Source organism: Peromyscus californicus, unplaced genomic scaffold (assembly GCF_007827085.1).
Source record: "Peromyscus californicus insignis strain IS unplaced genomic scaffold, ASM782708v3 Scaffold_4__1_contigs__length_199733344, whole genome shotgun sequence".
Lineage (NCBI taxonomy): Eukaryota > Metazoa > Chordata > Mammalia > Rodentia > Cricetidae > Peromyscus > Peromyscus californicus.
This window is the reverse complement of record NW_026294562.1, coordinates 192,337,872-192,350,715: the sequence shown is the minus strand read 5'-3', so window position 1 is coordinate 192,350,715 and position 12,844 is coordinate 192,337,872. Positions and strand designations below refer to the sequence as shown.

The window sequence follows — 12,844 nt, the reverse complement described above, 5'->3', positions numbered from 1 at the left end:
AGAGCATTCTTACCTACAAAGACTAGATTGTTGTAATTCTCCAACATTACATCCATGTACAATGCCCTCTGAGCACAATCTAGACATTCCCATTCCTCCTTGGAGAGATCCACAGTCACATCCCTGAATGTTAACAGACACTGCAAGAGAAAAATACCAATATACCATTGCTGCTGTACAAAATGCATTCCTAAATAAAAGACCCTAAAGAATTAGAGACACATCTGTGACATAGATGAGGCATGGCAGTTGTTCAAAGACAAAGTTTTCTGCAGGGCTACAGAACTGTGATAGAAGTTATCACTGCTGCCCTTTAATAGACAATGCAATGAACAACTTACTACATTGCTTACATTCATTCTTTTTTTGTTTTTGTTTTTGTTTTTTTGAGACAGGGTTTCTCTGTGTAGTTTTGGTGCCTGTCCTGGATCTCGCTCTGTAGACCAGTCTGGCCTCGAACTCACAGAGATCCTCCTGCCTCTGCCTCCCAAGTGCTGGGATTAAAGGCGTGCGCCACCACCGCCCAGCCCTTACATTCATTCTTAAGGTCTCTCTCCTGCATGAATTTGCTGATGTTTTCTAAGATGTGAACAGCAGATAAAGGATTTGCCACAACCAGTACATTTGAAAATGGTCTCTGCTATTTGGATTCTGTAATGATTTTTAGTCCTTTAAAATGTAGTTGGGTTCCCAGAGCCCTGGTGGTACTACACAACAGATTTTTAACAGCAATTCCATGAGATCCCAAGCTCACTTTTGAACTATACAGACTGGATATAGCACACACTAATATTTTCAGGCAATTATACCCACATACATAAACTAAAACTGAAATTTAATTATACTAAAAGAGTAAAATGGCCACAGGCTGTACTGTATTTTCTATCTCTATGAAGAGGACATTAATAGTATCACAATCGGCAAACTTTTAGGGAATATAACACACATGTGAGGTCCACATGCAGAAATTTACCTTTATGAAGTATGTATGTGTTAATATCAAATAAGATTCCCTGGGTCAGTCTCAGATGGTTAACTTATGATTAGCTAAACTGAACTGTGCTTCCAAATTCTATAATCCAACTCAACTACAGACACTCTATTGATCCTATGTGTAGCTGGGCCACACCATACTATATTCTAACATGTTCAGTTGAGATCCTGAGACCTAGGTGCAATGCTGCAACCTTTCTAAAACCAAGATAGAGAATTTGGAATGCATAATCCATATAAGAATAAAAATAGTGTTTTCTTTAAATAGTAAGGCGTGTAACATCAGCGTATACATCTAATGTTCCAAACAACACACAGACTCAAATATTTGGTGCAGTTATTTTATGACAAAATTTTCATAACCAAGAAGTAAATAGAAAAGTCAGAAATAGACAGAATATTATGTAAATTTTTCTAATAGTTGACATAACAGTGCGGATAATAACAATTTCATGAATTCTATATGGTGTTTCACTACAGAACAGTTAGAAATATTGTATAAAAAGTGGAATGTGTGTGACAATGCATCCAGATCAAGTAGAAAGTCTACTCTGATTGAAACAAATGTATTAAGTTTTGTGAGAATCACACTAATTCTTAATTAATTTTTAACTCATGAGATTGGATCAATGGAAAACTCAAATCTTTCATTTCAACTTTATTCTTTGCTTCAGTATTTGAGCTTATCATCTAACAGGATTTTAGGTTACATAGTTAAGTGTCATTTTTAATTCTTCCTTCCTTTCTCAAAAGCTAAAAGATGCAAGGTTCTACATTATCTGCCTCACAAATATACAACAGGAATGTAAACCATGGGGTTAGAGAAATGGCTCAGAGGTAAAGGCACTTGCTATTCCTGCAGAGAAATATAATTTAATTTTCTCTACACACATGGCAGTTCATTACAGTGTTTGTCTCCAGTGCAAAGGCATTGTTTCGTATTGAACTCAGGGATGCAGGTGAATAATGCATCATGCTATGAGCATAAAAATATGGAGAACACATATATACTTAAATAAAATGTTATTCCTTTGCTGTGGATATTGCTCTGTATAAATAAACACTGATTGGCCAGTAGCCAGACAGGAAGTATAGGTGGAACTAACAAAGAGAACTGAGGGAACAGGAAGGCAGAGGGAGAGACTGCCTGGAGCAGCAGCCAGGACAAGCAAGATGTAAGGTACCAGTAAGCCATGAGCCATGTGGCAAAGTATCGATTAATAGAAATGGGCTAAATATAAGAGTAAGAGCTAGACAATGATAGGCCTGAGCTAATGGCCAAGCAGTTTAAATAATGTAAGCGTCTGTGTGTTTATTTTGTAAGTGGGCTCTGGGACTGTCAGGACTTGGTGGGACCCGGACAGAAAAGCTCACCAGCTACAAATGGCGCCCAACGTGTTGGCAAGAGTTTCCACCTAAAACCTGAGTAAAAAGATACTAAAACAGAGCTAAAAACAGTTCCTAGTTGTCTCTTTCAAGTTAGCGGCAGCCTGCGTGTTTGACCTGCTATCTACTATGGCGGGTTCCTGGCGTGCGCGCTGGACCTGCTCTATAGCGGGAATGAGGCACCTTAAGCTGCATGGTGGATTTAGCCTTTGCTAGTACAAAACAAAAAGGTTTCTGGGCTACACGCTGCTACACATAGACCCACTATTTCTGAGAGTTGATGGCTCCCAGAGCTGGCGGAAAACGTACCACTGCCATGTTGGGAAGCTGAAGTGGGCAGAGCCAGCAGCCACAGCACCGTTTCAGTCTTAGAATGCTGCAGTTTAAAGCAATAGGTTCACAATAAGACTGATTCAGATGGAATAGTTTACAATGTATGTAAAAATGTACGTAGGCTTGAAAGAGAGACAACAAAAAATATATACAGTTATATAAACAAATAGTTTTTAAAAACAAAGTCTTTAAAAAAAACAGTAAAGGTAATAAGTCACGTAAAGATGGCTAACACACAGAGAATCTGGATTATGTTGTCTTTGATATTCGTAACTGAAGAAAAACATTTGATTGTAAAAGCTGTTGAGTTATGCCAAAATGTGTACTTTAAAGGTACCTTGGCTTCAAAATTTGGATGTAAGGATATGTTGCTTTGGAAAGGAGGCTCTGCTTTTGTTTTCATAGAAAGCCAGAGGCTATGGATTTCTTCCAGATTAAGATACATCAGGTTTGACCAGCCAAGACCCCCTGAAAGGTCTCCGATGACACCATGGCCCAGATGATCCAACATCCAGAATGGTTTGAAGGCAACTGGCTCAGACAATACACCCTCATGGACTACTCCATAATCCTAAAATTTTCTTTGTGTCCCCATAAGATACATTGCCCCCTTTCAGCAGGAATTAGTAAGAGAAGCTACACCCAAATTCCCAAATATACCAAGCTGACTTTGGAGATGGAATCGGCTCACGACCTCTCTAAACCCAGACATATTCCTAAAATAAAAGGTTAAAAGATTCTTTTGTCCCATATCAAAAGAGCCCTCTGGTATGGGACAGAAAAAAACCAATATTTTTATTTAAAACAGGTTGACTATAAATACAATCTCTTTCTAAAGAAACGGGGATATGATATAAATATATAGGATATAGATATGATAGGATAAAAGGGTAGATTAATAAACCTACTATTAAAAAACAACAACTTGTTTAAAATGTTTTACATTTGGTATAGATTTTAGTTTATGTTTAAAATGTTTTACATTGGTATAGATTTTAGTTTATTGATACAAGTTTAAACTTAATGTTATACTGTATATATATTTCTATTGTCATTTGAGGTATTATGTTTATATAACTTATTTAGATTAGAATGGATAATTAAGTAGATTAATATTTAGTCATCTATGATAATCATACTTATGGCCATGTTAGTTAAGTCTTCTAGGTATACATAGATATATTTCAGATAGATAAGTAATCTTCAAATACTTCAAAGACCTACAGAATGAGGCATTTAAAATATTTTTAAAAATTTAGACTTTCTGGACAGTGAGACATGTCTGCTCCTGGCAGCACTGGATTTACTTCAGAGAGGAGGATGGGCATCGAAGACACTCTATATGGAGTTTATCTTCTTCTTGGCAAAAATAGCCATTTGGACAAGAAACTGTTCTTGCCTAGACTGCTTGATCGATTGGATATGCAGGACCCATGAAAAGGTGACCACTAAACTTTGCTTGACAAAATGGTCCTTTAGGTGCCTGCTTCACAAAAAAAACTGCCAGACATTCTACAGGACACACAAAAAAATAACTGAGAGACTCTAGCCCTGAGGGCTAAAGATAGATGCCCCAACTTTACAGGGGAACTTTGGATGACTGTCCAGGCTGCCAGCTGACTCTGTCTACCATACAAGACTCCTGAAAGTTGCTTGCATCCTTCTCCCATTTCTCAGGTAGTATTATATCCTTCTGAGGTCTTTGATGTGGTTAAAGACTAAATACTTAAAATTTTCCTTAGTTATGATAAAAGGTAAGTTAGATATAAAACCTTAAACTCACAAATATAAGATAGATAGGATATCTTCTTTAATATTGTAACTGTAATTCTTGCTCGATAATTATTTTGTTATATGTAATTTTACTATGTTAAAGTTAAAACCTTCCTTTTTGAAAAAGAAGAAAAGGGGAAGTGCTGTGGATATCGCTCTGTATAAATGAATATTGACTGGCCAGTAGCCAGACAGGAAGTATAGGTGGGACTAGCAGAGAGGAGAATTGAGGGAACAGGAAGGCAGAGGGAGAGACTGCCTGGAGCAGCAGCCAGGACAAGCAAGATGTAAGGTACCAGTAAGCCATGAGCCATGTGGCAAAGTATCGATTAATAGAAATGGGCTAAATATAAGAGTAAGAGCTAGACAATGATAGGCCTGAGCTAATGGCCAAGCAGTTTAAATAATGTAAGCGTCTGTGTGTTTATTTTATAAGTGGGCTCTGGGACTGGCAGGACTTGGCGGGACCTGGAGATAAAAGCTCTCCAGCTACATTCCTTCCATCATCCATACTCTCTAGGGTGCTGATATATTTACTATTGGGATTCAAGACAGCAAATCTCTTCCAATTCTATTTTCCATAAATTGCTCAGTGATATCACCAAAAAAGTCCATGTATTTGCATGTCCACATTCATAAGCCTGGTTCTGGAAATGTGACCTGGCACATGAGAACTTCCTTCCTATGTAGATACTGGCTATCAATATATTCTTTGAATACCATTTGCAATATATTCTCTTTCACAATGTCATGTCTTCAGTCTATGAAAATTTATGTCCTCAAAGTAAAACATGGAATGAAAATATAAGGAGAAAGGGCTGTGCTATGTATGTGAAAGATCTACAGACTTACTCCTGATTACTAGAGAAGAAAAAAAAAGATGAATCATAAAAACAAACACTTTAGATAACATTACCAGAGGTAGAGAATTAAAGTCTTCAATGGTTTCGATAATAAAAACAAACTTCAGGCCGGGCGGTGGTGGCGCACGCCTTTAATCCCAGCACTCGGGAGGCAGAGCCAGGCGGATCTCTGTGAGTTCGAGGCCAGCCTGGTCTCCAAAGCGAGTTCCAGGAAAGGCGCAAAGCTACACAGAGAAACCCTGTCTCGAAAAACCAAAAAAAAAAAAAAAAAAAAAAAACAAACTTCAAAAAATGTAAACATGACACTGACCTTGGGAGCATTTCCCAGAGAAGCATTCATTGTTCTTGTTGTTCTTCTCTGAGTTTCTATTTCTTGACCAAAATCTGGAATTCTTGCTGAAATTTCACATCAAGGTATCAAAAATACAAAGTTAAAATTAAATCAACTCTGTTCTGAACAATGCAAAACCACATTAAAAGACCCCCAAATCAAAATGATACCAGAAATCTGTTCACATTCCTATACACAGGAGAACACAGAGGATATATTTAGAACTCACAGAGATCCAGACAGGTCTCTGCCTTCGGAATGCTAGGATTAAAGGTGTGTGTGTGCCAGCCGGGCGGTGGTGGCGCACGCCTTTAATCCCAGCACTCGGGAGGCAGAGCCAGGCGGATCTCTGTGAGTTCGAGGCCAGTCTGGGCTACCAAGTGAGTCCCAGGAAAGGCGCAAAGCTACACAGAGAAACCCTGTCTCGAAAAACCAAAAAAAAAAAAAAAAAAAAAAAAAAAAAGGTGGGTGTGCCACCATTTTCTGGCCTCTATATCTAGTGGCTGTTCTGTTCTCTAACCCCAGATAAGTTTATTAAGGTGCACAATATATTGGGGAACACAATATCACATTATGTAAAGAAATTGACAAATAGAGAGCTGTGGGGTACTAAACTATATCCAACACACAAAACCTGTAAACAACAATTTCTACCTAGAAGGAAGTACATTAATACTAGCAATTTTACCACCAAGAATACTAGAAATAAAGAAAGAAAAAAGGAAGGAAGGAAAAAAGGGAGGAAGGAACTCACATAATACCAAATCCCTGTGATAAGAAATTCCCAGTAGAAAACTAAAATGTCATTAGACAAACTTCAACAGATTTTACAATAAACTTCTAAAGAAAACAGGAAGAAATGGGACACAGCTCACTACAGTAATGGGCAGGTGTGTCACACCAAGACCAAGAGTAAAGAGAAAAGAAGAACAGCATTAGCAGGAAAATTATAAGGAGAGGAAGATGCAGACTCCTGATTCTTATTGAATCCAGCGCCATAAGAGTGAGCTAAAGAAATTTGAATAACAAAAACAAATTAAGGAGAAATGGGTAGGAAAGAAAGGCACCAAGGGCCTTTTTGATGATGTGATCATACATACTTCTCCCTACACTGTGTATTTCTGGTAAATAAAACAAGCTCTCATAGTTCAGTCTTTGTTACATATAATAGTGAGAAACTTAGAAGCCAGTTCTCTATAATTAGCTTACTTACAAGGCAATTTGGCCAGACCAGGAGTCTCTGTGGATAGATCACAAACAAGACTTTCACAGTTAAACTCAAAGATGAAATTACAAAGTGTCTGACTTTGTTAAATCAAGGTCCAACAGATACTGAATTGCCCTGTGCTTCCACCAATGGCAGCTGATAACAAGACTCACAGTGTTTATCTGCTCTGACCCCTTAGTAGTTAACATTTTATATGATACAAGATATCAGGCTCAGTTAACTACATGTCTATGTTTAAGTCCTGATATTTACATGATTAACAGGAAAAAGCTGTTAACCGGCTAACCATGTGAGAGAAAAAAAGGCTACGTAGATGGTCAGAACTACAGGGAGATGGCCTGGCTTCATAGCACTGCACAAAAAAGTTACAAGGTTCCCTCCATGCTCTGGCTACAGGACAGAAAACATTTTTTTTTTTTTAAATCTGACACTGTTGGTTTTTTTTTTTTTTCTGCTAGCCAGCCTTTGACGAAAGCACTGATGTGAATCAAAGCTGCTCGCTTCCCCATCTGATTTACACAGGTGGCTATGGTTACCCACAGACACCATTCCACCCATTGGTTACTTGCATAAGGCTCCCAGCTGTTCTCTCCTGCTGGAAGCTGTCAAGAGAAACTGACAGTTTTGCCACATAATATTAGCCTATAATGTTAAATACACTTAAGAAATGTGTTAAATACACTTAAGATATCCCAGCACTTAGGAGGTTGAGTGGGGAGGTTGTATTGTGAATTCAAAATCAGCCTATGTAGTGAAATCCTGTCTCAAAACCATAGCAACAATAGTAATGGTTTGCTTGGAATTTCTACTTGCTAGATTCACTGGAAGCCTAAATGAGGGAGGACTGTCTAGATCAGGTTGGCTTATGGGTATGTCTGGGGGGGATTTGTTTTGATTATTGATGTAGGAAGACCTAGCCCATTGTGGGCAACACCATTCCCTAGGCAGGGGCTCCTGAACTATAGAAAACATGGGAAAACTAGACGCAAGAAGCAGGTAGCATCACACATTTCTCTGTGCTCTTGGCTGTGGGTGTGATATGACAGCAGCTTGAGTCCCTGCCTGTGACTTCCCTCAATAAAGGACGGTCACCTGGAATGATAAGCCAAATAAATCCTTTCTCCCCTAAGATGATTTTGGACAGAGTGTTTGCCATAGCAACAAAAGTTCACGTAGGACCATGGGAAGAAAACTAAAGATATGAACCACAGACTAGGAATAAGAAATACCTGAACCACCTGTAAAGACAAAATCAATGGGCAAAATATGTGAACACACACATCATAAAGATGATACATGCTTGGCCAAAAGCACATGAAACGAAGGTCAGTATCAGTATTCTTGGTGGAAATGGAAAATTAGAAAGACTGGCCATGTCCGCTGTTCCTGAGAATGCAATGTGGCCCTGGTGTGTTATTGGTGAGAATATAAAGTGTATCACGCCTTGGAACACAGCTTGGCAACTTCTTATAAAATTAAAAATATACTTTCATATGACTCAACAATTACACTCAAAGGTAATTATATAAGAGAAAGAAAAGCTTGTTTCTACAAAAAAAATCAAAATGATAGCTTTATTCATAATAGTATTCATAACAGCCAAACAATGGAACAGCTGGAGTTCCTCAGGAGGTGGTGGATAAGCAAGTTGTGTGGCTATTCCCAGCCAAACTCAGCAATGAAACCCAACTATGGATTTCTGTAAAATGTGGATAAATATCAAAATATAGAGTATGATCCTGCTCATAGGAAGTTTTAAGAAAAACAAAACTAATCTATAGTAGCAGAAAGCAAACAGTGGTAACCCCAGGTCTTGGGTAGAGGACTGACTTGGAAAGAGCCCCCAATTAGGTCCTTGAGAATGTACTGAGTCAGCATGGTGGTGAATATGTGATGAGTGAATCCCACAAACACATTTATCTTAAAAATGGGTATGGAACATTGTATCCAAGTTATATAAAATAAAAAATTGTAGGTACAATTTGTTTTTTTTAAAAAAAAAAAAAAAGAAAGAAATGTAGAGTAGTACATGATTTCTTTACTTTTTCTTTAGATCTCTTAATAGTTTGGCCTTCTACCCTTCTAAATTCTTAGGCTTATATCCTTAGGAAGACAGTGTACAGGCAGAAACCTCCCTTTTACATCCACAGCTGCAGCCACCCACTATCAATAGCTGGCAAGCTTATGCTGCCTGTGTTTCTTATCACTTATACAAGGAATGCTTTGAGACCCTGACAAGAGTTTTCTCTAACCTTTTTTACTGCCGAAAATTGCTATTAAATGTGTATATCGACTGTGAAGAAAAAGTTGAAGCAGAATAATAAAAGAGCATGACCCAAACAGTTTGTGTGTGAATTTATTCCATAATAAATAAAGTCCCAAATTAGTTTTCGCTACGCTATGGTTTATTCTACGAACCCTGTGTGTAGAGACTTGGAGCTGGACTCCATAGCATACTTTATACCCAAACTTATAAGACAAAATGAAAATGGTGCTAAGAAGGACGTTCATAGCATTAAGTGCCTACATAAAGAAATTGGAAAGACCACATACTAGCAATTTGACAGCACACCTGAAAGCTCTAGAACAAAAAGAAGCAAGTTCACGCAAAAGTAGATAGCAGAAAACAAACTGAATACTGAAATCAATAAAATAAAAAGGAAAACATTATAAAGAATCAATGAAACAGAGTTGGTTGTTATGATAAGCTGCACGAGAGGTCTTGGTGGGTTGGGCCAGGGTGCCCCAGGCAAGACGGAAACAGACCCTGTGGGCCGCAGCATGGTGGCATTACTCACACCAGGCAGACATGACATCCATGTGGAGAGTTTTTTATTAAAGGAGGAAGGGAGAGGGTATAGAGAGACAGAGTGAGAGAGAAAGAGAGGGAAAGATGGAAAGCAGAGGTGTGCACTACATCATGGTGAGAAAGGGAGGGAGGAAGAGAGGAAGAAGGAGGGGGTTTTTCTTAATGGAGGCTTTTACGTAGAAAGACGACACTGGGCAGCCCCAAGGGGATATTCAGAATGCTAACACTAATTCTTTAGGAAAAATCAACAAGATAGACAAACCCCTAAGCACACTAACTAAAAGATGTAGAAATTATGTCCAAATTAACAAAATCAGAAACGAGAAGGGGGATGTATCAATAGGACGAAGGAAATCAAAAGAATCATTGGGTCATTGTTTAAAAACTTATAGTCCAATAATTAGAAACTAAAAGAAATGGGTGGTTTTCTCAATAGACACCACTTACCAAAGTTAAATCTGGATCTACAATTTAAATAAACCTATAACCCCAAAGGAAATAGACACAATCATTAAAAGACTCCCAACGAAAAGCCCAGGGCCATATGGTTTTGCACCGAATTCTCCCAGACACTCAAAAAAGTGCTAATACAAATACTCCTCTAATTACTACACAAAATAGAAACAGAAAGAACAGTGCCAAATTCATTTTACGAGACCATAGTCACCATCAAACTGAAATCACACAGAGTCAACAATGATAGAGAATTACAAAACAATTTCCTGCAGGAACATAGACGCAAAAATGCTCAATAAAATACTTGCAAACCAAATAGAGAAAGTACCCTAAAAGACACAGAACCTGAAGGAACTAAAAGATGCTCCCAAAACTCTGCATGCAGGAGAAACCAAGTAGTCTAAATGGTTCTAACTAAACACCATAGTAAAATTATAGACATGAAATCACTTAATATTGGTTAAAAGAACACAGCCAGCGATATCACTCCCATGGACAGTCAAATAAAACTGTATTTCTCTGTGACTATTAACAATTACATACACAGACTTCCAAGGACTACAATAGGATAATCCTGAGATTATTCTCAGGGAATTTTCTAGAATCCCTGAGATGCTATATAAATAGAATATAAAATAGAATGTGGCAAAACCAATTTCATGTCCTGTTACTTGTGCACTTCCCCATCCCTCCATCCCTTCCTCAGACCCTCTAACATACCTAGATCCTTTGCTAATGGCTCCTTTCTTTTCACCATCCAGGGTTCTTTTTTCTGCTTCAAGGGGGGGCAGGACAGACGGAGCAATGTGAGACCTGCACAGGAGAAAGAGATTCCTCAGAAAACACCTAGAACTTTTCATGAAACGAAAACGAAAGATGCTAACAACTGCCGAAAGAATAAACATGAAGGAGAGAAAATATCAAGAAAGATGTCTCTCTCTCTCTGAGGATTTCACTTTACTCTCTAAGATTGAGACTCATTCAAACACTGCTATGGGATGGTCTTCCTGTATGCTGTGAATGTGTGGCTACCATTGGTTAATAAAGAGCTGCGTGTCCTATGGCAAGACAGGTTATAGCCGGGGCGGGGTGGGGGGAATCCAACAGAGATACAGGGAGAAGAAAGGGGGAGTCCGAGAAACGCTTAGAGCTGCCAAGTAAAGCAGTGAGACACATGGCGATACATAGATTAATAGAAATGGGTTAATTGAAGATGTAACGGCTAGCTAGCAATAAGCCTGAGCCACAGACCAAACAGTTTGTAATTAAGCCTCTGAGTGATTATTTTATAAAGACAGCTGCTACCTGAGCAGGCCTGGGCGAGACTGAGAAACTTTAGTCTACAAATAACAGATCACATACTTGCAGAGAAGTTTTCTCAGGAACCCTGAGGACCAAGGGAGACTGCAAGAACACTATTCTCACCCTCAGAATCCAGACTGCTGTAATTCTCCAACAGATCTCTGCAAAAAGCCCCATCAGCAAGGTCGAAGCATTCCCATTCCTCCCACAAGAAGTACACAGTCACAGCCCTGAATGTCAACAAACCCTGAAATAAGAAAGGACAGTTTAGCCATGTGTACATGAGTAGAATGCTCTTCTTCAAGCAAGGATACATTTTCCTGATACAGGTGAGGGATTATAATTATTCAAATGAGGCTTTCTAAAATTTTGATTCAATTTTTAATGAGTGTGCTAACTATAAAATACTGTGGCCTGATAGACTCTCACACTATTTATTTTGGGCTTGCCTGGACCGAAGATGTGACATAAGAACACAGCATATGAAGACACATTTCTGAATGCTGTATTTATATCCTAGACTGCATACATCTCAGATGGAAAACTAATGGGGAGTAAGAGGTTTGCTTAATGTCTACAACCATGTGTGTGGGACTCCATAAAATATATTTTCTGTCTAATTATATCTGCACTGGTTCCTCATGTAATTATTATCTGCTCTCTGAGAATGTCTAGTCTCAGGGACAAAGGCCACTTTCTCTTGAAGAGGCAAATGGTAAAACGGGAGTTAGAAAGCATGGGTGAATTTAAATTCCAGGAGCTTTGGAACTGCCACCATAGCAGAAAGAACCCTGTTAGCAAACAATAGAAAATAAAAATACTCTACTAGGTTATTTTAAGAATTATTTTATGACAGTCTGGCAAATGTCAGATAAGTGAAAATAATCACGATAAGATCCATTTCCTGGGATATCAAACTTACCGACAACACAAAGATATCAACAGAATGTGGAAAGCTGTGTCTGTAAGGATAAAGCCGGGGAAAACGGGGTACCTCTGGAGGACGGCCAAGGTGGTCAGGAAGAGAACATGCCATGTGCAACAGGTCTAGGGTGGGAGGTTTACTGGGGAAAGGGGATGAGCAAAAGAGCCAAAGGCCGTCTCGGAGTGCGGACATGACAGAGGCAGACAGACAGACAGACAGAAAACAAGAGAGCAAGTGACGAGCAAGAGAGAACTGTGACAAACACTTTTGAGGGGTGCGAGTGGCCATTAGGGAAGCACCCAGCTTGTAGTGAGTGGAAATGTCTGAGCCTGGCTGCAGGCGATGTAAACTACCACTTCCACTGCCACCGACTCCATCACGGGCGGCGGGAGCTGAGTGTCCTTCTGAGCAGCCTCCGCGAGCACACCCCGGTCCCTCCCCTCCC

The 12,844-nt window shown here is 39.0% G+C and overlaps 1 protein-coding gene across 16 annotated transcripts in view; it reads right to left on the bottom strand.

The window, feature by feature from the left end:
• The window catches only part of LOC128124468 (zinc finger protein 420-like), a 60,132-nt gene that overhangs the window by 35,135 nt on the left and 12,153 nt on the right, over positions 1-12,844 (bottom strand). For 4 of the 16 annotated variants that reach the window (XM_052760778.1, XM_052760780.1, XM_052760777.1 and 1 more), the window contains exons 1-4: positions 11,598-12,819; positions 10,893-10,985; positions 5,659-5,744; positions 14-140 (exon numbers count right to left, since the gene is read on the bottom strand). In XM_052760778.1, coding sequence (XP_052616738.1) covers positions 14-140; positions 5,659-5,744; positions 10,893-10,985; positions 11,598-11,790 — 499 coding nt within the window. In that variant the 5' untranslated portion in view covers positions 11,791-12,819. Of the gene's footprint in view, positions 1-13; positions 141-2,688; positions 2,756-5,658; positions 5,745-10,892; positions 10,986-11,597; positions 12,838-12,844 lie in introns of those variants that run through there. The other 12 variants (XR_008222883.1, XR_008222884.1, XM_052760776.1 and 9 more) reach the window with 8 other exon arrangements.